The 25,268-nt window shown below is 44.1% G+C and overlaps 1 protein-coding gene and 1 long non-coding RNA gene across 8 annotated transcripts in view; one reads left to right on the top strand and one right to left on the bottom strand.

The window, feature by feature from the left end:
• LOC146396806 (uncharacterized) overlaps positions 1-25,268 on the bottom strand; it is a 769,570-nt gene that overhangs the window by 325,978 nt on the left and 418,324 nt on the right. The window lies entirely within an intron of this gene.
• The window catches only part of PCNX2 (pecanex 2), a 293,795-nt gene that overhangs the window by 80,545 nt on the left and 187,982 nt on the right, over positions 1-25,268 (top strand). For 6 of the 7 annotated variants that reach the window (XR_014827836.1, XM_021074292.2, XM_084996835.1 and 3 more), the window contains 5 exons: positions 1,173-1,326; positions 1,413-1,445; positions 11,555-11,726; positions 19,535-19,645; positions 20,825-20,916. Coding sequence is in view for 6 of the 7 variants with exons in the window: in XM_021074292.2 (XP_020929951.2) it covers positions 1,173-1,326; positions 1,413-1,445; positions 11,555-11,726; positions 19,535-19,645; positions 20,825-20,916 (562 nt within the window). In the remaining variant the exon portion in view is untranslated. The remainder of the gene's footprint in view (positions 1-1,172; positions 1,327-1,412; positions 1,446-11,554; positions 11,727-19,534; positions 19,646-20,824; positions 20,917-25,268) is intronic. The other variant, XM_084996837.1, reaches the window with a different exon arrangement.

The following is a 25,268-nucleotide window of genomic DNA, read 5'->3' on the forward strand; positions in this document are numbered from 1 at the left end:
TCTCCCAGCTGGAGCTCTCCCGCCTCCTACAGTGAAGCAGCACATTGTGGAGAGCGTGTCCAGAGAGGACCTCTTGCTGTAGTCAGGAGTTAATGTACCTCCTCCCCCCACTGAGCAGAGTCAGTGAAGCTCGTTCTCTGAAACACAGCCCACTGCTGTGGACAGGATAGTCAATGTTGTTCTTCCAGTAAACCCAGCCTAGTGGCTGAGGAGACCCAGTGCATTAGATTTCATTTGTTTCAATAAGAGAAATCTGGGGTTAAATGTGGATTTTTAAAAAATAGAAAACAGAGGAATAAGGAAAGAAAGAAACTTTAAAATATTGTAACCAGGAGTTCCTGTTGTGGCTCAGTGGGTTAAGAACCCGGCTAGTTCTGTGAGGATGCAGTTTGATCCCTGGTCTCACTTGGTGGATTAAAGATCTGGCATTGCCATGAGCTGTGGTGTAGGTCACAGATGCAGCTTGGATCTGGCGTTGCTGAAGCTGTGGCTGTGGTGTAGGCTGGCAGCCGCAGCTCTGATTCAACCCTGGCCTGGGAACTTCCATATGTCACTGGTGTGGCCATAAAAAGAAAAAAAAAAAGAATTACTTGCAAATATGAAGGTATACATGGGATAACTAGTCTATCATGGTAAGTCTTTAGAAAGACTTGCAGGTCTTTAGAAAGTCTTGCAGGTATTCTCTGTTTAAAAATAGGCAGTCTTGGAGTTCCCATTGTGGTGCAGCAGAAACTAATCCAGCTAGTATCCATGAGGATGACGGTTCAATCCCAGGCCTTGCTCAGTGAGTTAGGGATCTTGTATTGCTGTGAGCAGTGGTGTAGATTGCAGATGTGATTTGGATTCCGAGTTGCTATGACTGGTGTAGGTTGGCATCTATAGCTCTGATTCAACCCCTAGGCTGGGAACTTGCGTGATGCAGTGGTTGCGGCCCTAAAAGACAAAAAAAAAAAAAAAACAAAAAAAAAACAGCTTTGGAGTTCCTTGATGGCTCAGCAGGTCAAGGGTCTGGCATTGTCACTGCTTTAGCTCTGGGTACTGCTATGGTACAGATTTGATCCCAGGCCTGGGAATATCTGCAGGCCAATTTCCGCCCCCCCCCACAAAACCCAAAAAACCAGACAACCTTACCTTTTTTCCCCTTTGTTTTTGTTTTTTTTTATTTTGCCCAGAACTGAAGATGTCAAGGAAAACGTGCTGGCGGTTTTACTCATCGTCCTGGTTTCCCTGCTTGGATTTCTGACCTTGAACCGAGGCTTTTGCAAAGACATGTGGGCGCTCCTCTTCTGCCTTGTCATGGCCAGCTGCCAGTATTCCCTGTTAAAGGCAAGACCACATCTAATTCTTACCATCACTAATATAGCCTTGAAATCATGAGATGATGACACAGACACTTCTGATTTGTGTTCTAGAGCGTCCAGCCTGACCCCGCCTCGCCCATCCACGTAAGTTTTCAGTTACAGGCCAGTAGCTTGTCTGATTGTGGTGAAGATAGGGAACAGCCAGCATCTATTCCAAAGGCAACATCTCTATCAATAGACATCGATATTGAACATGTATATAGAAATGTTAGTGCCTGGTGGCCAAGTTCAGGCTAGGAAGGAGCTCGTGCCTGGGGATGGGGAAGGAACAGGGTGGAGGTGAAGACTTGGGTAGAGGGCTTTTTCTATCCCACCAGACATGTGTCAGGAAGGACGGTGTAGCCTGGCAGGGAGGACGGTAGGCTGTAGTCAGACGGCTGGCGTTTGTCTCCTGGTTTCTGTGTCCTGTATTGGACCCTGAACAAGATGTGTCCTCTCCATCCTCAGCTTCCTTATGTGTAACTAAGGATAATAAAGATGCTGTGGAGATTGAGTAATCCATGTAACAGGTTTAAAGCCGTGTTTGGCATCTAGACATGCTTTAGTGGGTGGTCCATACTATTGGGAAACTTCACTTATGTAGGCATGAATTATTGTTCTTTTTACCCGAAGCTGATCTCTTCCTATTCCACCTGTTCAAGTGTATCCTTACTTGTTCATCTCATAATTGGGGTTCATTTAGAACAGAGGCTTTAGGCTCCCAGGACTGATCTCTTGGTGCTCTGGCATTTTTCATTTAGAACGGAGGCTTTAGGCTCCCAGGACTGATCTCTTGGTGCTCTGGCATTTTTCTAAGAGCTTTGAAGCCTGCACAGTGTCCACAGACCTGGCTGCCCCACCCCCGAGGGTGCTATATAGGTCAGGGTCTGGTGTTGTCCCTGCTGGTACCCTGGCCACATGCTGTTGCACTGAGACCACTGCCTGCTGGACATCCCAGCTCTTTGAGAAACCTTCCTCCTTTGTTATGGTGGGCTCCCGAGAGCCCTTCCAGCGAACAAAACTTCGTCTTCCCTCTATTGTGCTTTTATTTTTTTAAAGTTCATTTTTTTTTTGAGTATAGTTGTTTTACAATGTTGTATTGGCTTCAGGTGTACAGCAGAGTGAGTCAGTCATCCATATGCATGAATTGTGCTTTTCAGAAATTCACACCCAGGATTCAGGACTGTTTTTAAATCTGTGATAGCTCACGTTTAGCTCCTAGTAATTAGGAAAAGCTTATAATTGGACACTCACTTGGCATACGTTACTGTCCTGTTAAATCCCTCTGTTCCCCGTAATTGGTTTACATAGAATACATCTTCTTTTATTCCCGAATCTGAATGTCAAGATAAGGAGAAGCAGCCTAATTAGGGTATCACGGATGTACTGTTGTGATCCTCATCAGGAATCTATGTTGGGTGGTTCAGGCGAGGATGCTGAGTTCTGAGATGTTTTGCGCCAACCCACCCTCAATGCCACATTGCCGTCCTCCTGCCTCAGTAAATAAGCCCTCCTTCTTGGTGACGGCATTTGGGTCACTGTCTTTCTGGGTTACCTGGGGGAGGGGTGTTACGTGCTATGAAACATTTCCAGCGTGTCCTCTCAGGAATAATGCAGAACACGCTAGAAGAGGAGGATGGCGTGTGCAGCCGTGTGTTCCCTGTGGATTCCTAATGATTGTTTGTGGACCCCCGGGTCATGGCTCTAAGTTGGAGTCATATTGTCTATATTGATCCAGTTCCTGCAGGACTAAATCCAGCTGCTCTTCCTCTAGCTGAGCAAGAATATCCTAGTGAGAGAGTAAGAAATGACTTCTCCTGCTGTCACCATCAGCCACAGTCAGACACCTGACTATGTTTATTGCTGTAATTAATTTGCTTACACAGATTTCTAAGTCGATTAGTGCCTGATTTGAGTTGGCATTTCTCTAAGTGTTCTAGTGAGGAAAGAAAAGAGGGCAGCTATAAAATATTTCCTCCTGCAGTCTGACTGAGCCACATAGGCGTTTAGAAGGCTGATTCACTGTCTACAGTTTATGGATGAGAAAACCTCGGAAAGGAAATGGTCAAGAGAATGAACCCAGTCTGGTACAGAGATGCTTCTCCAGCCTGCCACTGTCTCCAAGCCCCAGCTAAATCCACTCATCAGGGGCCGTCGGGTGACACACAGTGCTTTTTAAAACTACATTAGTTTGTTCATTTGCAGGAAGGGGCTGTGAAATGCAGTCAGTTCTTGCTCTTAGAGTTGATTGACTGGCTTTTCTTCTTTGTTTCCTTCCAGGAGCACAGAGGTGGCAAATTTTGAGCAAACTGTTAAAACCAGAAGATAGCACATGAATTTTTTTTAACACTCTGCATATTTCATATATAGTTGCAGAATTAATAATGGCATGCTTAGGGGTTCCCATTGTGGCTCAGCGGGTTAAGAACCTGACTGGTATCCATGAGGATGTGGGTTCCATCCCTGGCCTCAATCAGTGGGTTAAGGATCCAGTGTTGCCAGGAGCGGCAGCTTGGATCTGGTGTTGCTATGGCTGTGGGGTAGGCCGGCAAGTGCGGTTCTGATTCAACCCCTAGCCTGGGAACTTCCATGTGCCACTGGTGTGGCCCATCTAATAGATATGGTACTATCAACCCCGGGTCTGAAAGGAATGTATCTGATTGTCAAAGAAAACAGGTCTAGGAGAACTTAATTGGAGGGTTGGGGTGGCTGCTGGAAGCTAGCTGAGGATCAGAGATTGACTTACACAGATTTTTACAGTAGTCTCACCAACAGTATCCACAAATGATAACCTAGAAAACCAATCCATCAGGGTAGCTGAAGGGCAGTGGGAAACTGGGATGACCGGCACAGAGCCATAGCCAGGGGCCTCTCCCAGCACCTGCAGGGATTCTGTGTTGGGACGGCTCTTGGTAACCTGCATTTTAACAACACTCCCAACCCCACCCCCCACCATGATCTCGGCTCACACCTGAGAAACACTAGGGTAACTGGAAACATGCAGGTTTCAGGATTTGAATCCAGACTTGCCATGGACCACCAACAGCATTTGGGTCACAATACTTCTCTGAATCTCAAGTTTTTCACCTGTAAAAGAGGAAACAGTAAAAAAAAAAAAAAAAAAAAAGAAAGAAAAAAAGAAAAAAAAAAGATTGTAAGGGGATGAAATGAAATAATGTACATCAAGGGCGCAGCATAGAACCTGGCATTGCCAGAGCACGTGAAAATGCTAGCAACTTTTGTGTGAGTGAAGCATGGGTGATAATAACAGCCTCAGTTGGATGTGGTCATGAGTGGATTGGACAATAGGTATAACGTTCCTAGCAGAAGATCTCAAATGTACTGAGTCCTTTGTAAATGTGTCTTTCCCTTTCTCCTTCTGCTCTGAGGATACAGAGGGCTGACCACACAGTTTCCTTAGACCCCACACCTAGCTGTCCTATGACGAAGTTACTCTTACGTCACCATGTTGCATTTGTCACACTTAATGAACCAGTATTGATACAGCTATTAACTGAAGTCTGTATGTCACTCCAATTTCCACAGTTTTTACCTCACTTCCTTTTTTTTCTGTGTGAGGATCCCATCCAGGACACCACATGGCATTTAGGCATTCTGTCTCCCAAGGCTTCTCTGAGAATCTGTGACAGGTTCTCAGATTTTCCTTGCTTTTGGTGACCTGGGCAGTTTTGAGGAGCACTGGTCAGGGATTGTGTGATCTGTGTCTCAGCTGGGATGTATCTGGTGCTCATCTGCTGCCTAGGCTGGGGTCATGGATTTGGGGGAGAAAGACCTCAGAGGTAAAGTGCCATTGTTATCACAGTATTTCGAGAGGAGCTACTGTCCATGTGACTTAGCACTTTTGATGTTGACCTTGACCACTCGGTTAAGGTACTGTGTCTATGTGTCAGAGGACTGATTTCTTTTATTTTATTAAGATGTTTTAGTAAATAAATAAAACTCCACTCTCATCCGCTGCGTTCATGACCATGGGCCAATGGCTTAATCTGTCGAAGCCTGTTTCCTCACAAGTAAAAAAAAAAAAAAAAAAAGTGTTTTAGAAAGTTGAAGTACAGTTGAATTACCATGTGTCAGTTTCTGGTGTACAGCAACGTGATTCACTTATGCATATATATTCTTTTTCAGATTCTTTTCCATTTATGGTTTATTATAGGATATTGAATATAGTTCCCTGTGCTCTACAGTAGGACCTTGTGGTTTGTCTGTTTTATATGTTGTGGTTTGTATCTGTTAATCCCAAACTCCCCATTTCTCCCTCCCCAATACCCTTTCCCTTTGGTAACTGTAAATTTGCTTTCTATGTCTCTGAGGCTGTTTCTGTTTCATAAATTAGTTCATTTGTATCATTTTTTTAGACTGGATGTATAAGTGATATCATATGATATTTGTCTTTCTCTGTCTGAATTAACTTCACTTAGAATGATAATCTCTAGGTCCATTCGTATTGCTGCAAATGACATTATTTCATTCTTTTTATGGCTAAGTAATATTCCATTGTATTATATGCATATGCATATATATGTATGTGTGTGTATATCACATCTTCTTTATCCATATCAGAGGCATGATTTTATTTTTATTTTTTTCTTTGTCTCTTTGGGGCTGCACCCTCGGCATGTTTGAGTTCCCAGGCTAGGGGTAGAACCGGAGCTGTAGCTGCCAGCCTGCGCCACAGCCACCACAACATCAGATCCGAGCCATGTCTGCGATCTACACCACAGCTCACAGCAACGCCCTCTCCTTAACCCACTGAGTGAGGCCAGGGATTGAACCTGCGTCCTCATGAATACTAGTTAGGTTCATTACTGCTGAGCCATGACAGGAACTCCAGAGGCATGATTTTAAAAGACAGAGAATAATTTCTCAATCTTAGAAATAAAAATGTCAACTTATTTTTAGTGGATCTTGATTAAAAGTTAAATGTCCGTTTTCTATTTAATTATGTATTTACCTTGCTCAAAAAAGGATTCTTTAAAGCATGAGCACCTCCAGATTGCCTTCTTTTAATTTTCATGTACTAAATTGCTACCATTAAGTAGGGGTGGGGCTCAGGTCACTACTGTTGCCAGTGAGGGGGTGCTGAGGCAGTGGAGATAGGGGAACAGGTGTGACAGCCTGGCCAGCATCCTGGATGTCACTCGAGGAAATGTTAATGCCCATTTTGCTCCCCCCTTGGTTGGACACCTGCGTGTCTGTCCAGATTCACAGACCTGAAAGTTAGGGAGTTGGACCTAAGATAAATTGTGGCATTAAATTATACACTAAGCTTACAGAAGCTCATTTACCTATGTCTTTTCAACTTTGATTTGATTTGATTTTTGTGGCATATGGAAGTTCCCAGGCTAGGGGTTGAATTAGAGCTGCAGCTGCCAGCCTACACTGCAGCCATAGCAACGTGGGATCTGAGCCGTATCTGTGACCTACACTGCAGCTTGTGGCAATGCCAGATCCTTAACCCACTGAGTGAGGCCAGGGATCAAACCCTCATCCTCATGAATACTAGTTGGGTTCTTAACCCACTGAGCCACAATGGGAACTCCTGTCTTTTCAACCTTTAAAGTAGCTCATCAATTTTCTACCATCTTAAATCTGAGGTAGTATCTTACTAGTTAACTTAAGAATAATTTGACCCTCTGGTTGCTGTATATCCCCCAGATGGCTTTCTCTAAAATATTTTGGATTCCCCTATATATACCAGGTGTGGGTCATAGAATACTTGCTGGCTAGGATTTTATTGGGGTTCATTTTCCCTAGGGCAGTGGATGCCCACCCCCTAAATCTCCTTTTGCTCTACCCAAGTGCAAAATTTAAAATTTTCAGATAAAATATCCAGGTAAAATAAAAACTTTAATTTGAAAACATACATGCATACCTAGGTTCATAGCAGCACTATTTACAGTAGCCAAGACATGGAGGCAACTTAAGTGTCCATCCACAGAAGAATGGATAACAAGATGTGGTGCATACACACAGTGGAATACTACTCAGCCATAAAAAAGAATGAACTAATTCCATTTGCAGCAACATGGATACAACTAGAGATTATTATACTAAATGAAGTCAGTCAGACAGTGTAAGACAAATACTATGTGATATCACTTATATGTGGAATCTAAAAAAATAATACAAATGAATCTATATATAAATCAGAAACAAACTCACAGACATAGAACCCAAAGAGAAAAGGGAAGGGATTAGGATGAATTTTAAGTATGGAATTAACAGATACAAACTACTATACATCAGAGTTCCCGTCGTGGCGCAGCGGAAATGAATCTGACTAGGAACCATGAGGTTGCAGGTTCGATTCCTGGCCTCGCTCAGTGGGTTAAGGATCCAGTGTTGCTGTGAGCTGTGGTGTAGGTCACAGACGTGGCTCAGATCCCGAGTTGCTGTGGCTGTGGTGTAGGCCGGCAGCTGTAGCTCTGATTAGACCCCTAGCCTGGGAACCTCCATATGCCATGGGTGTGGCTCTAAGAAAAGAAAGAAAAACTACTATACGTGTAATAAATAAGCAACAAACTTTTACTGTATAACACAGATATTCAATATCTTATAATAACAAACGTATTATAACAAACTTCTATAACAAATAATACCTTATATAACAAACTTTTACTGTATAACACAAGATATTCAATATCTTATAATAACCTATAAGGGAATATCATCTGCAAAAAGCCCACCCCAAAATAAATCACTATGCCGTACCCCTGAAACTAACACAATATTGTAAATCAACTATATACTTCAATAAAGAAACATTCAGGATGACTGTCACTAATCAGCGGAATCACTAAAGCTTTAGTGAAACAAAACTAATCAAAAGATTTAAGTAAACTAACCTATACCATCATAAGAAACTATAAAAACAGCAAGTCCTTGTTATAGTGAAGAGGGTTCCATGTAGGTAAACATCCAGTCCATGCAGGTAAACAGAAGGGCTGGACAGAGCCATGTCCTTATTTTTCTACACCTTCTCCAGGTAGGAGCCCTTTTTCACCTTCCAGGAAAAGCTGTTATGGATGCTTTTCCCCACACTCTTTATTTGCTTCACTTGAGGAACCTTCACCTTGTGTGTTTAAAGAAGAATGATTATGAGTGAACGTCAGCCAAGTGGGGTTGAGCACTTGTGCTTAGAAGGGTCCAGGGACAAATGCAGTCACCATCTGGGATGTTTGTGGGAGCCAGTTTGTAGTGGCCAGGTGGCCAGGCAGCCAGAATCAGGGTCCAAATCCTTGCTCTGATGCACTGTTTTCTGTCTGGGAAGCTTGGGGCAAAGTACCTACTCTTTCTGCCTCTGTTTACGCTTAGCAAAATGAGAATGGTAGTAGGACTTCTTCGAGTGGATTAGTTACGTGGATCCATTTCACGTTGGTAGAGCAGTGCTTGGGGCACGGAAGGCAGGATAAATGTTAGCTGTTGCTGCCATTGCTGCTTCACATCAGTGTGTCAGAAACAGCTGACCTCGGAGCCTGGCCAGGAACATGTGCAAACGCAGTAGGTGTGAGGCAGCTCTTATCTGCCCTGTGGGTGAAGAAGCAGAGAATTCAGATCTGCAGGAAGCCTGGAGATGGCGTGTTTAACAGCGGAGTTGGAGATGGGGTGGCATGGCCTGGCTGCTGACAGTCCCAGCTCAGGAGCATCCAGGGCCCAGTTGCATGCCAGCCCCTGGGCCCTCTAGGATTCTCTCAGACACCCTACCCATCCATCCGTCTATCTATCTATCTATCTATCTATCTATCTATCTATCTATCTATCTATCTATCTATCTACCGTCTACCTACCTATCTAGCTAGCTATCTATCATCTATCTACCTACCTATTATCTATCTACCTACCTATCTATCCAACTTACCTATCTATTTATTATTTACTAGTTGGCTAGCTAGCTGTCTTTCTGTCATCTGCTATCTATCTATCTATCTATCTATCTATCTATCTATCTATCTATCTATCTATCATCTATCTGGTCAGTTTGAACTGTCTGACCAGCCCACTCTCTTGGTAAGAGGACCACTAGAATAGCCTGGTCCCTTAGTCACAAGCACCACTGCCCTCCAGCTGGCAGTCTGGAGGTTTGGATAGATTATTCCACTGTGCTGCACAAAGACATTTTGTGCAGTCTCTGCAGGTGTGACTTTGTGCCTCCATTGTCTTGCTTCCTTAGACATAAAGACCAGAGGATGGGCTGTGAAATTGTGCAGGTTGGTGGAACTGCTGGGAAAGCCAAATGCACATGTAGACCAGCTCTTATCAAACAGCCTCCAAGGTGCCCCACAATGGAAATCAGTGGGGCTCCCCCAGCATATTTTAATGTTGAAAAACAGATGGGAAGTAATTGGATAACTTTTAAAAGAGTGTGACCAGACTTCACCTGGAGGAATGAGTGGCATTTTTCTATTGAAAAAAAAGTCAATCCTTGGGGTTTAAGGATTGAATCATATGTGAAAGAAGGAACTGAGGAGCAGGGGAATTTTATTAGCAGGAGTTCTTAGGAATCAAGGCAAGTAAAAGTGACTTATATGCCATGTATGAAGGATATGTTTAGAATGGATTAGGGGCCCAAAAGCTAGTATAGGAAGCAAGGTGAAGCGTGAGTGTGACAGTGAGGCGGGCTCTTTCTAAGGGACCCTTAAGGCTTGTCTCATACATTACAAATAAAAAGAAAGCATTCCGGTGCCAGGAAATAAAGTTTGACTTGGCTGGCCCAAGATGATATCCTAAATTTGTTCACGACCTCAGACTTTACATTCCTGGAAAAAAAAATATATTTTTAGCCTTTTAGTAAAAGAAAGAATCAGGGCAAGTGGGAAGTAGTTATTTAAATTCTATTTCTGAAATGGTATCAGTTTAAGGAAAGGTCTCCTGTGCCTGTGCATTTGTATACAAAATGGCTGTGTATTCTAACCAGTTTATTTTGCTCTTCTCTTGATAAGAAGTGTCCTAAGATTTCATTTAGATTTTGATTCTATTTTTTTTTAAGGCAGAGGAATATTTCCTTACCATTAATCTATGACCTCATTGGATTCAAAAGGAAATTTCCTAAGAGTGCAGATATTCCTTTAAGACTGAGTTTGGACTCAGGGCCAAACATAGCCAGCCTCCACCAACAGCCTGTGTTTTCCTTCCTATTAAAAGATGGTCTCAGAATAGGCCCATTTCTATTAGAGAAGCAGTGGCGATGTAAATTGCATTTCTAAATATAACACGTCCAAGGCAGTGACTTTAAAAATTCATATCCCAAACTGTATCACTTTCATCTTTACTTTTTTACACTCAAAGTAGTTCATGAATTGCAAAGAATATTCTCTCCCTCATTCATTTATTTTTTTTATTTTTTTTATTTTTTATTTTTTATTATTTTCCCACTGTACAGCAAGGGGGTCAGGTCATCCTTAGATGTATACATTGCAGTTACAGTTTTTTCTCATTCATTTTTGTTGATTTTTTGAACCGTATGAATCGTGCATCGATTTGTGAGATGTAAATTCTCCATTGACTTTTGCCCTGGACGGTTGATGTTATTAGTGTTTCCTTAATTTTTCTATCCATTCCAGGAGAAAAATAAAAAATGTTTCTGTTCTCCTCTTAACAGTGTTTTGAGGGCTAAGATGAAATCTGTTAAGTTTCGATCCTCCTTAGAGGAAAGCGTATATAAATAGTAAGTTTTTAAGAACTGGATTATTCCACTGTGCTACACTAAGCCATTTTGTGCTGTCTCTGCAGGTATGACTTTGCACCTGTATTGTCTTCTTTCTAAACCATAAGCAAATTGAAACCTATGCATTATAATTCTATTTCTTGTCAGTAGCAGAGCTCAAGTTAGACCATGTAGAGCAAATAGTGGTATAAATTAGTTTTGCACTTGAAATGAGCAACAAAAATGGAAGTTTCACCGTCAGGGAAACACTGGATTAAATCTAGGTTTTATCCAAGGATGGTGATTACATTTTCAGGTAGCTCTTTTTGTGTCTGAGGGCATAACATCCTTTTTGGCATTCTCATTCTTATTTGACAGAATAAGCTCCATTTTTTTTTCTTGGTGTTTTGTGTGTATGAATTATGGTGGAGGGGGCGGAGAATGTGTTACATGGTTTGAGCTGTGTGATGTGCTATAAGTGATTAACTATGAGGTTTTGTCATTTAATCAGAATTAAAGGTGCCATTCAGAAATTGTGTTTGTTTTCTAGGGGCACAACCAAATCATAACATATAGCCGACCAGTCTATTTTTGTGTGCTGTGTGGCCTTATTTTGCTTCTTGATATAGGGGCCAAAGCCAGGCACCCTCCCACGTACGTGGTCTATGGCCTGAAGCTCTTCTCCCCGCGGTCCCTCCAGTCAGCTAGGGACCTCTTAATAGGTGAGTTCATGTGGGAGGGGGGAGCGTACAGAGGGGAAGGAGCTTTCTCCCTTTTCTTTTCTGTCTTTAAAAATTTTTTTTTTAAATTTTTTGGCTGCCTCACAGCATATGGCATTCCTGGGCCAGGAATCAGACCTAAGCTGCAGTCCTGACCCAAGCTGCAGCTAAACGAGTGCTGCATCCTCAACCCACTGTGCCAGGCCAAGGATCAAACCTATGTCCACTGGTCCCAAGACACTGCCCCCAAGACAATGCCAATCCCACAGCAGAAACTCCTCCCCTTTATTTTCTGAACTCCTAAATGGAGAAACTTCCTACCTTGATAATTGGTTAAAGAGATGTGCATTTTCCTCTCGGCTGGGTATGCTTTCAGTAGACTGGGAGCCAAGGCCCCAGAGCCTCCAGTGATGGGCTGATTCTAGAGGACTTGGACATCCATGACTAGGAAACTGTAGCATCCTGTCTAAAGACTGGTGGCTGTGATGCCCAGGGTAGGGCATCAGCCAGGCCTCCATGGAGGGGGAAGAAGCACCATCAGGTGGCAGCCACAGCCCCATCCACACGGCACAGATGCTCTGGTAACACCTGAATGGACATGGTTCTCAGACCAGATGGAGTCCGGGCTACGTGGGTCAGCCAGGCTTCCACTGGTGCACTTTGCTTGCCTTAAGGTCTCGGCAGTGTTTGATATCAAATGCTCTGCTTACACGAGGGCCCTTCATGTCATAGTGCTGGAGAGTCCCGCTCTGGAGCCAGATGGCTGGCTGTTTGAATTCCAGCTCTGCTTCTTCCCGAGTTGTGGGACCTGGAGCAAAATTCAGCTGTCATATGAGGACAAAAACAGTACACACCTCTGAGGCTGTTGCAAGTTTTAGCTGATTTAGTATGTTTGAACATTTAGAAGAGTGCCTGGCACCAGGTATTAGCAGTTATTATTTTTATTGGGCAAAGAGGCTGACCCATTATTGGCCTGCAGCCGTGAGAATTCTTATGATGACACCCAGAGCTTTACACACCTGCTAATTTGGATTATCTGTGGTAACATTGACCAGATGAGTTGATAAAGAGTAGCTACAAAGACACCCTCCCTGGATCTGTTACTAGAAATTTTACTCAAGAGGAGAGTGTCAGAGTTCCCACTGTGGCTCAGTGGGTTAAGGACCTGATGTTGTCTCTGTGAGGATGTGGGTTCCATCCCTGGCCTCGCCCATTGGGTTAAGGATCTGGTGTTGCTGTGAACTGTGGTGTAGGTCGCAGATGTGGCTTGGATCAGGTATTGCCATGGCTGTGGCGTAGGCCTGCAGCTGCAGCTCTGATTCAACCGCTAGCCTGGGAACCTCCATGTGCTGCAGGTGCAGCTGAAGAAGAAAATGAAAAGAGGAGTGCGTCAGAGTGGAAGGTGCTGTATCATCATTCTCCAACCCCATGGCAACTCCCTGAATCTCTCCAGTGGGATTTGGGAGGAACCCAGATGGGACGCATCTCTGTGCTCCTTCTGGGTGAAAACTGCAGCAGGCGGCCCCATCTGACTCTCCTCCGCAGCCTCCATCTCCCCACCCCTCTTCTTACTGTCTTGGTAGCAAACTCTGTTCCCCCCCACACACCCTGCCCAGCACACGAACCCATCTTTGTCTGCACCCTCAGCCCCTTGCTTCCTGCTACGTCACGTGAAGAGCTGAGAGTTTCTCCTCGGCCAAAGGAGGAGACTCTGAGTTACAACAGAAACGCGTTGGGGAAAAAAATAAGAACTGATCCCATGATTAGACTCCTGGTCAGTGTCCTCTTGCCCAAGGATATTTGCTTCTGTCCTGCCTGATGTTTTTCACTTTACTTTTGTATATTATTTGAAATTCCATCAGAATACACACACACACACACACACACACACACACACACACACGCCTTAGATGACCGTGCTGTCCTGTCCTGTCATCTTTCCGCAAACAGCAGTGCTGGAGTCTGTGGTCCAGGGCACAGGAGGACCTGGGATGAGCGGGGGCCGTGAACAGACTTTGGAAGGTGTCCATGAAGCATCTGTCTGTGCCACGGTATCGCATCCACCCTCCTGCCCCATACTTGGGTACCTCATGGCCATCCTGCCCCAGAGTCTTCCGTGTGGGTTAGTGTTGACAGACATCCACCTCTTATCGGTCTCGAGGGTCTGTGGTCAGGTCTGGAGCCCCACCTCCCATGTCTCGTCCTCACTGCTGGCTTGTGCTCCTTCTTCTGCTACTTCCCTGCCCTCACCATGCTAGATAATAATGCCTCATTTCCCCCAAGTTGGGTACCATCTTCTGTCCTCTCACAACCCCTACTTTTCATAACATGCACCCCTTCCTGTAGTCATCTGCTTCCTTCGTGAGTCTTGACGGATGTCCGTCTCCCTTGCTGGCTTGTTCCCTGGTGCAGGCGGGGCCGAGCCCTGCCTGCTCCTCACCATGAATCCCCAGCTCCCGGCCCAGGGTCTGGTGTGTACAGGCACTAAGGAGACATTTGTTGGATGGATGAGTACAAATAGGCATTACATTCCAGGCTTCACTCTTTGGTTGGTCGATGGCCGTCTTCTCCCTGTGTCTCCTCACACTGTCATCCCCATATGCATATCTGTCCCTGTATCCGAATTTGATGTCAGTTGTGTTAGAGTCCACTCTGATGACCTTGTGGTAACTTGATTTTCTGCAAAGACCCCATCTCCCAAGTTCCCACGCATAACATCCTTTGAAGGGACCCAATTCAACCCTTTCCACGAGGGCCGTTTGAGAGAAAGGACAAGAGGGAAATAGGCGCTGAGTCCATGTGGTGTTGTCTACCCTCGCAGGCTCGAAGATGCCTTATATCTGTCACGTTGTGGAAGAGGCGTGTGCACTAGCACCTGGAGCCATGCCTTCTTGGTGACACCTCTGCTACCTGCTGCCCTGCTTGGTTTCTGCTCAGACTCCCGACCTCCCAGGGTGGAGAGAGGGGGCAGAGGAGGAGCAGTAGGGAAAAGGCAGACAGGTCTTGTGTCTGCTGCCTTCTTCTGCCTCCTGGGCGGAAGGGCTTGAAGGCGAGCCAGGGGTAGGAGCTGAGTCTGGTGGCCACGAGGTGAGTGGGAAGCATGGAGAAGCTCTGTCATTGGCAGTGCAAGGTGAGAACCCCAGACACATCTGTGACCTACACCTCAGCTCACAGCAACACTGGATCCTTAACCCACTGAGCAGGGGCAGGGATAGAACCTGTATCCTCACGGATGCTAGTTGGGTTCTTAACCCGCTAAGCCGCAGGAGAACTCCAAGGGGATGGCCCTTCTTATCTTTTCCACTGGAATTCTTTTTTTTTTATCATTAAATCACATCCTTAGTACATATTTTTGTCAACTTGTCAACAGTAAGAAGTTGACTAACATGTTGGTCTCATGGGCACAAGCGGGAGAGCAGAATCAGAGGTGGGACTTGTTTCTGTGGGCTGAGGGGTGAAGTAAGGGAATAGAAGCCCTGGGTCCTATTCTTACATAATTTCTTTCCCTTTTTGATCTCTCACATATATTCAGAATATCACTTCTCTTTCAGTATAAGGAAGACATCTTCTTACACCCCCCCCCCCCACCACCAAGGGCTCAGAGGAAAGGCTTTCTTTCTGCTCATTTCCTTTGCTCAGTCAGAGACCGCTGGCCTCTGGGCTGAAACCTTTATGACTTTCGAGCCAAAGCCCGTGAATGAACCTGGCTTTATAATCACCCCCTGGATGAGAAAGCTGAGGGACTTCAATTCTTAGTGTTTCAAGAGGAGCAGCGGCAGAGCTGGAGGTTGCCCTGAGGAATTCAGCCACCTGGGCTTCCTGGGCTCTGCTGGGGGCAAGGGAGTAAGGAGGTCCCGTCTGGAGAAGAAATGCTTGGGTGCTGGAGGCACACGGAGTGGCTGTGGACAGTCAAGAGGCTTTCGGGTCAAGGTGGGAAGGAGTTTGTTCTTGGTGTAGCTGTGATAACTAGTGGAGAGTAGGTGGATTTCAGCTCACTGTAGGACTGGTGAAATGCTTTGGTGCAGAGCTGTCCAGTGGGACGGTGCAGGGGTGGGGGTGTTGCCTTGTGCAGCTAGGAGTTGCCTTCCCTGATGAGGGACAAGCTCGGGCAAGATGAGACAGCCATCAGTTGTAGCTGGTTTCATGCCCTGGATGGGTTTGTTGTTGCTGCTATTTTATCAAATAGCCTCCAGGGTTCTTTTCAGATGCTAGAGGCTTATATTGGTCTTTAGGACCGCAACCCCCTCCTTACGCTAATGCAACACAAGTAATGTAACCCTTGGTGATGAGTTGGGGTGCGTGGTTGGGTAACCCATGGTTGGGATGGTCCCACCATGCACCCACAGACTCGCACTTCCACGTCTCGTGCAAAGGCTTGTCCCCTGGTCCCAGCCGTTCATGTCAGGACAGCGTGTTAATACACAGGTCCAGTGAGAGGAGACACACAAAGTCTGGTCACACCAAGTTCATGGTCTGGGTTTCATGTCCGTGTTGGTTTCATTCTGCCTGTTCCCTTCCCCTGCCGCACCTGCAAATAGAGTCCTAAATGTGACCGCTCACATTTAACAAAAGAAACAAGTAAGTTCCAATGTTTTTATTTATAAATTGTGCTTGAAAAGACATGGAACTGTACCAGAAGTTTCTGCGTTTATGGTAATTATTCGGTAAAAGGAGGAGCAGAGAAGACATGAAAGAAAATTATAGAGCTTTTAGCAGAATGCTAAGGAAAAAAAAAAAAAAAACTTTGTTCATAGGGAAAATTGCCAACAACCACAGGGACCTTTTATTTTTTTACCTTTGGCAAAAAGGACAAAATCATTTTGGCAACTTCACGTGTGCTTTTCCAGTCCTCCTACTAATGCAATGTGCTTTGGGCTGCTTTTTCATTCATGTGAATTGCTTCCACCTTCCTCTAGTTCCAGCTGCATGGCTCTCACTTTAAAGATGAGAGACCTCCGCCTCTGCTACGTCCTGGGGAGGACCTAGCTCCTGGGCTCCCTGTTGACTGGTGTCCTTCTGCTGTCTCTTCAGCTTCAGTTCTGCAAGCACAGCCAAAGCATCTTCATTTTGAACTTCCTGGTGTCTTGTACCACTTTATTTTCCCTCTGTCATCATTCATTGTCTTCCAGTTCTTTCCTCTTAACTAATATTGACTTTATTGCCTAATGTACGTTGTCTAGAGAATACTTAAGTCTTTTTTTCTTTTTAGGGCTGCACCTGCAGCATATGGAAGTTCCCAGGGTGGGGGTCAAATCAGAGCTGCAGCTGCAGGCCTATAGCAATGCCAGATCCAAGCCTCATCTGTGACCTAGCAGCCACGCTGGATACTTAAGCTACTGAACAAGGCCAGGGATCGAACCCACATCCTCATGGAATTCTTAACCCACAAGGGAATGCTGAGAATACTTCTTTACCCATGTTTTGCTGAACAATTTCTAGTATTTGGCTGCCATCATTAATGTTATTTCATACCCATACTTTTCCCTGTCATTCGTCCATCTTCATATGGTTTTGTCACACACAACACTTGAGAAAGAGAACTAATGACATCTCATTGCATCTTCCCTCTGCCCCTATCCTGGCCATGAAGAATCTAGAGAGCCATCTAATCTTCATTGTTGGGTTTTGAGTCCCAAGATCAAGACAAGGGAACTAGCTAGTTTGCTTAAAATTAAGTGAATTAAAATTTTGATGCCCCAAATGACATGTCCTATCCTAGTTTCCCTTTCTTTCTTTTGTTTGTTTTTGCTTTTTTTTAGAGATGCACCCGTGGCATATGGAAGATCCCAGGATAGGGGTTGAATCTGAGCTGCACCCACAGCTATGTGGAATTCGCGCCAAATCCACAACCTACACCACAGCTCACCGCAATGCCATATCCTTAACCCACTGAGCGAGGCCAGGGATTGAATCTGCATCCTCATCGATATTAGTCAGGTTCACTAACCTCTGAGCCACAACAGGAACTCCTCTATTTATTTCTTCTATCTTTCCTTTCATCTAAAAACTGAAAAAAGAAATTGTCTTATACTGTTAGGACTGGCAGATCCATATTTGCATCTTATTGCTGACTTTGAGAAATACATACCTCACAGATGCTCTGGCTTTCCCCAATATAGTTAAAATCTTGCCACAGAAAACATTATAACAGAATCACCATGTGTGTCAAAATATGGCTTCACTCCCGAGCAAAGGTTTATCCTAGCCATGTTCATCACCTAAAATTTTACTTCCACACATTGTTGGAAGAGTTTCTTGGTGGTGTTGTAGTGGGGTTAACCCACTATTAGCCAGAGAAGGATGCCTAATACTCCCAACCCTATGTTCTCACTACGGAATGTTCGCATTTATCATTTTTCAGAAATAGCTGAACCTCGGCCCCCTGCCATCCCTACTTGGACTGTTCACTGAGGTTATGTAAGGTCTTTGGACAAAGTTTCACATTTAGGTGTATTCGATTTCAAGTCAAATTTCTTTAGTTTTATTAAGGTTGGCCTTATATACATACACACGCATACACACAGGACTGCTTGCTTGTTCATTCTCTCTGTCTGTCTGTCTGTCTATCTATCTCTCTATCTATCTAATCTATCTTCTATCTATCTATTGTCTCTATGTCCTCTCTCTATCAAATTCCATTGACATTCCGCCCAATAAACTGAGACAGGAAGGTAGGCAGAGGCATTGTTGCACCACGAAGGGGAGTTTCTGTGTTTCTCTGAAGCCCAGTAGAATTCTTAAATAGAATTGAGAGAGGAGGATAGGGAAGTCGCTGTAAAAAATAACACTCCCGGAGTTCCCGTCGTGGCGCAGTGGTTAACAAATCCGACTAGGAACCATGAGGTTGTGGGTTCGGTCCCTGCCCTTGCTCAGTGGGTTAACGATCCGGCCTTACCGTGAGCTGTGGTGTAGGTCGCAGACGCGGCTCGGATCCCGCGTTGCTGTGGCTTTGGCGTAGGCTGGTGGCTACAGCTCCGATTCAACCCCTAGCCTGGGAACCTCCATATGCCGCGGGAGTGGCCCAAGAAATAGCAAAAAGACAAAAAACAAAAACAAAAACAAAAACACTCCCTTCAGCGTTATCTGCCCGAATGACCACTGTGAAGCAGTGAATTAAGATGTATGGATATTTTATCCCATTGCACTGTTGCAGTTTGGAGAGTTGGCATAGCCTTTCTCTCCTTGGCAGGGCCCCCTCCACCTTCCAGGTGACCTGCTCCTCCTGACACCCCCCTGCCCCCGGGCAGCAGGCCCTTCAGTGTGGCCCTGTCGCAATGGTGGGGGTTCTTAGTTCATCACCAGTCTCCTTAGCTCATCAGTGTGTCTGGGGTTCTGCCTCTGAGTCTCCACTGGGCATTTAGAACAGAACACTCTTGGCAACTCAAGCACTTGAGGAGATGGAAGCACAAAGCAAGGGGCCTTGCAGGGAGAGACCCTCTCCCTGCTAACTACTGTCCTTGGATTTTGCATGTTCTTATATTTTATTTTCCCGGTCCTCTTTCTCCCTGCTCTTATCCCTCAAGTTCAAGTCTGTCCTTGCAAACTGAAGCCCGATCTGCTCCACCCACCATCCACAGGTGTCTGCTTGGTGCTAGCCTGCCTGTCTCTTCCTCAGCAGCAGCACCTTCTTACTTCCAGGGGCCTGTGTTTGGCTCATCCTCCAGCCTCTGCTGGTGGGTGGGGGTTGAGGAGGCCATACTGCCTTCAGGACCTGGACAGGGTGGGCTGGGATGGGAGGGAGGCGGGGGTGCAGCAGGAACCTGGGCCAAAGTTCCTGACACTTACGCTCAGCTTTCTGTCTTCCCTTTCAGTATTTCTCTATTGCTTTCCTGCAATTTCCCTCCTTGGACTTTTCCCGCAGATCAACACTTTCTGCATTTATCTTTTGGAGCAAATTGACATGCTGTTTTTTGGAGGTTCTGGTAAGTCATGTATTTCATACTCTTCCTGTAAAAAAAAAAGTCTAAAGTTCAAATAAGGACCAGGTAGCCTCGGGCGTGGAATGACATCTGGACAGTTAGGTTTTCTTTTGTCCTGAACGCTTCAAGGACTCTAGCTCGGGTCGGTCAGGTTGATGGTGGGCCCTTCTAGATTCATTTGGCCAAACTGAAAGTGGTCCACCTAGCTTGACACAAGCAGGAAACAGGAAATGTAGAAATTCTGTAAGCTTTAGAATAAGTTTAAGGCTCTTATAACTCTTTGGAAAAGGGGCACCTATGAATGTGTGTGAACGTGAGTGAGTAGAAGTAATTGTGTGCACATGTGTATCTGCGCAGGTACATGTATGAGTTGGTCTGGGCGTGTGTGGGTGTGACATCATGGGTGTGCCTTGTGTGCGGTTCTGTACAGACAGGTGACCTGTGTCCTTTCACTTGGGGTACACCTTAGATTTTGACCAAGGTGGATAAAGGTTCACCTAATGCTTACTTGGGAACTACCCAGAGTGCTTAACTTTAAAGCTTACTCTTCTCTAAGTGGAGATTAACATGCAGACCTCATTGGGTTGCTGTAAGGAGTCTATGACATCATGTATGTAAAGCACTAGGGAATAGCAGGTGGTTGGTTACTACCACCTCCTTGTACACACACCCACCCACACACACTTTTGCACACACACACTTGGGAGTGCTTGCTTGTTCACTCTTTCTTTCTCTCTCTCTCTCCATCTCCATTTCCATCTGACATCTGTATCTTTCTCTCCATCTTTACTTCCATTTCTGTCTTTCTCTCCATCCATCCATCTCTCTCTCCCTCTCACCCTTTCTCTGTTGAAATCGCTACCCAGGATCTTTCCTGGGCCAGCAGCTTCCAACCGCAAGCATCAAGGTCTCCCTCCCTCCCCACTCACAGGTTCACATAGTCTTCTAAGAATGTCAACAAGGCTTCTTTCTGTGTGTTCCTCCTGAGTTTTTAGTTAAGGGTCAGAGTCTTTCTTATACTAAAAGTCACCCGGTGCTTTGTTGACGGCCCCATAGATTGATTCTCCGCCCCTGTGGCAGGTGTGTTGTATTTAAAAGCTACAAACCTCTCTTCACTCTCCTCCATGTGTTGGCTGTGAGACTTGCCAATGCAGAAGGGAACTCTTGGCGTTTGTGTTCCAGCCGTCTCGGGGATGCTGTCTGCGGTTTACAGTGTTGCGCGGAGTGCCTCTGCAGCGGCCGTGCTGCATGTGTTCTGTTTCAGCGCCGTGAAGGTAGGTGGGAGGCCCAGAGCCTTGCCGGCCCTCTCGCATCCACTGAATTGTAAGTAGACACACGTCTCCTCCACTTACAAGAGAAGCAGGGTCTGAGCACATCAGGAGTAACAGGGCCTGGTGGATGAGGACTCTATAGTTTAGAAGATGCTTTAAGATACCCGACTTGCCATGGAGAGCAAAGCCCACTTGGTCTGACAACCCTTCCCCCTGCCCCGTGTCTGCCCGGCCTGGTCATTTATTGACACTGGGAGGGGCATCTGTTTAACACAGTGATTGGCAGGCCCCTGCATGCTTCTTTTGCTTCCTTCTGAAATTCTACTCAAAAGACTGTAAAGGGATACAATTGCATAAAACTTTATGGAGAGAAAATAGAAATGGATTTGACAGCCACAGAATTTTAGAATCTAGAAAACAGATGGACCACAGACTTACCCAGATGGAGAAGGTGAAAACCTAGCCTGGCAGCAAGGGAAGCCTAGGATGATGAAAAAGCAAGACAAACATTAAGAAAACAAGTGGTATCAGAAAAGCAAGGTAACTGTGGTGGTGCATGGCTCAGCTGTGATGAATTCTTTGTATTCATGATGATCTGAATAAAATTATAACGGCAGAATGGGGAGGCAAAGTGTGTGTGTGTGTGTGTGTGTGTGTGTGTGTGTGTGTGTGTGTGTGTGGCCTTACGTATGTCTTCCATATTAGAAAGTCAACAGACAATATCTGAAGGTGAAAAAAATCAAGAAACAATAGGCAAGAAATATGGAGGTAAATAGGTAAATAAGAAATGCTGAGAGTCACTCCCTTCGGGAAGCAGGAATTGGAGTGAGGAGGCGAATGTAGGCAGGGGACCACTGCTGTTCCTTCTCAGCGTGTAGATCTGTGAAATGTCCATAAAGTCTGAAAACAACAACGCACAACATGTTTGGGGGTGTCTTCAATCAGTAAAAAAGTAATCAATTGATATTGTCTATATTTCTTGACTTTATGGACACCCTGCATTTCATGTGTTAAACCACAATACCTCTTTGATACAATAAAAATTAAATATAAAAGAATAAATAATATATGTTCCCACTGATTTAAAAATAGACCAGATAGGGCATGTTCAGGGTGGTATGGCCATAGACGAAATATATATCATGGGACATTTATTAACTAACTTTTTAAAAAAGATTAACTTAAAATCTTATTAAACTCACCAGTGTCAGAGGCAGAAAGATTGTTGTTTATCTCCCTTTGTGGAAAAGAAGGGATTGAATACGATTATTTCCCAACGTGTCACACTTGCATTTCTCTGAGGTGATCAATAGCGTGATTTCCCTCCTCACTCTTTCTTCCATCCTTTTCATGTGGATATTTTCTTTTACAAAAAAAAAAAAAAAAAAGAGGGGAAAGAAGTTTCCTTTTCTATTTTTCTTTTTAGGGCTGCACCTGTAGCATATGGAAGTTCCCGGGCTAGGAGTTGAATCAGAGCTGCAGCTGCCAGCCTGCACCACAGCCACAGCAACGAGGGATGCAAGCCACATCTGTGACCTATACCACAGCTTGCGGTAGTGCTGGATTTTTAACTCACTGAGCAAAGCCAGGGATCCAACCTGCATCCTCATGGAGATTATGTTGGGTTCCTAACTCGCTGAGCCACAATGGGAACTCCAGTTGAGTTGCTTTTCATGTCTGAGATAAGGTAAAGATTGAGGTTCCCTAGCATGATTGTGGAAAAGACTAACCTTTCCCCATTGAATTACCTTGGAAACATTGTAAAAGATCAGTTCCTGGCTTCTGGTTTCTGGTCTAGCATGTAAGAACTTTGGAAATTATTACTGCATCCTTATAAAAAGTGAAAAGCTGAACAAATTAAAAAAAAAAAACCAAAAAGCCTCCTTAGATCTGTTAGAGGGGGGAGACAGCAGGGGAAATTCCTGCTTCCCAAATTGGAGAGACAGACAGATAAATACAGAAGATCACACTTACTGGAGCAGAACCCAGGAGCAGAAACCTCTACGGGAACCAATACCAGTGGTAGGAAAACCTGAACTGTGGTTGACAAATGCTGGAGGCTCAGTGTGGACCACTCTGAGAGTGATAACTCCAGGGGACCCAGTCATCAGGGAGGCCTCACATTTTGTGAATTTGCTCCCAGGAGCTCAACTGGATTCTTGCAGAAAGTCTTGGAGAAGAATTCCCTCATGCTTTCAACAGTTGGAGGGAAGAGGAACCATTCTGGAATATACTAGAGCATTCTTTTCTTTCTAACTAAGCTTGCCTCAAGATTTTACTGGAGCCTAAACTATTGGGATTTTTTTCAGAGCTTAATGGACCTGGAGGAAGGGAAATGCCAAATTCCAACCTGGTCCATTCTAGCCATTCTGTCCCACCTATGGTGGGAGTCAGACTCTGAAGCACTTATGGAGTTCACAGTCCAGAGACACAGGCTCACCAGATGACAGAGAACTAATCATAAGACTGTAGACTGCCTCTTCCCTCACACTTTGATACTACATGATGAAAGACCTGTTCACCACAGTTCTTTTTACCTAGTACAGCATGTCTGCCTCTCGAGGGAAAAAAAAAAAAAAATCACAGGGCACACTCAAAGGCAACAGCACAGCTTGAAGAGACAGAACAAGCATGAGAACCAGACCTAGATATGACAGGGAGGTGGGAATTATCAGCCTAGGGATTTAAAACACTATGATAATATGCACAGGGCTATAATGGCTAAAGTGGACAGCAGACAAGAACAGATGCAAAGTGTAAGCAGAGAGTTGGAAATTCTAAGAAGAAATCAAGATGAAATGCTCGGGATCAAAAACACTACAACTGAAATGAAGACCTCTCGAAGGGTTCATTAATAGACTGGACACAGCTGAGGAAAGAATCTCTGAGCTTAAGGATATGTCAATAGAAAATTCCAAAATGGAAAAGCAAAGAGAGGAAATATGGAACAAAACAGAATATTCAAGAACTGTGGGACAATCACAAATGGTACAACATATGTATAATGGGGATACCAGGGGAGAAGAAAGAATGGAGCAGAAGAAATACTTGAAATCAGTTATCCAGATATGTTTGGGTATATTTATGAGCTACATTTTATTCTGTTATTCTGTATGTCTGTCTTTATACCAGTACCACATTATTTCTGTGACTTTATGTAAGTCTTGAAATCAAATCATGTGAGTGTTACATTATTTTTTTTCAAAGTCTTTTTAGGTATTATAGATCTTATTTCTTCCAATATAAGTTTTAGAATGTGTTTGCCAGTGCCAACAACAAAAGCTCGAAGAAATTCTGATTGAAATTATATTGAATTTATAGATCAATTTGCAGAAAATTGTTATCATAATGATATTGAGTCTTCTGTTTTATGACCATGATATTGTTTCATTTATTTGAGTCTTTGTTAATTTCCCTCATAAATATGTTTTATCTTTCAATAAATAATTACTGCACTTTTTACATTTAATATTATTTCATGTAGTGTATGAAACAAAGTGTAGTTTTACCACTTTTCTAAGTGGTGTTGTGTGGTATAATTTAAATTTTCAATTGTTTATCAATACATTTAATTTCTGTATATTTAGGCTTGTATCTTGAAACTTTGATAAATTTAATTATTAGTTCTAGTAGCATTTATGTAGCTTCTTTAGGATTTTCTATATAGATAGTCTTATTGTCTGTAAATAAAGACAGTCTTATTTATTCCTTCAATCTGTATGCCTATATTTCTTTTTCTTGTCTTGTCGCACTGGCCAAAATCTCCAGAGCAGTGTGACCAGAATTGGTGAGATCAGATGTTCTGGCTTTGTTCCCAATCTTAAGGGAAAAGCATTCAGTCTTGTACTATTAAATATAATGTTAGCTATGAGATTTTTTAGTTACCTTTTATCAGTTTTAGTAGTTTCCTTTAGATTCCTAGTTTGCTGGGAGTTTTTATTGTTAATGAATATTTATGTATTTATTGTTAAATTTGCTTTATATTCTTTCTGCCTCTACTGAGAAGGTAATACTGATTTTTCTTTTTTAGTCTGTTGGCAGAGTGAATTACATTGGTCGACTTGTAACTGTTGAATCAATATTGCATTTGAAAGGTGAACCCCAGCTTTTTATATATTGCTCAATTTTATTAAAAAAATTTTTTTTGACCATGCCCACAGCATGTGGAAGTTCCCGGGTCAGGGACTGAACCCATGCCATAGCAGTCACCTGAGCTGATACAGTGACAATGCTAGATCCTTACCCTGCTGCACCTCCAGGAAACTCCTATTTACTAATGCTTTGTGGAGAAACATTGTGTCAATGACCATGAGGTTTCTATTCTCTTAGTTTCCTTTTCTAGTAATGCTTTGTAT

The sequence above is a fragment of the Sus scrofa genome, chromosome 14, assembly GCF_054392235.1.
Source record: "Sus scrofa isolate SSC_HxYL_T2T_F1_AM1 chromosome 14, Sscrofa_HxYL_maternal_Yorkshire_Landrace_v2.0, whole genome shotgun sequence".
In the NCBI taxonomy this organism is placed as follows: Eukaryota; Metazoa; Chordata; class Mammalia; order Artiodactyla; family Suidae; genus Sus; species Sus scrofa.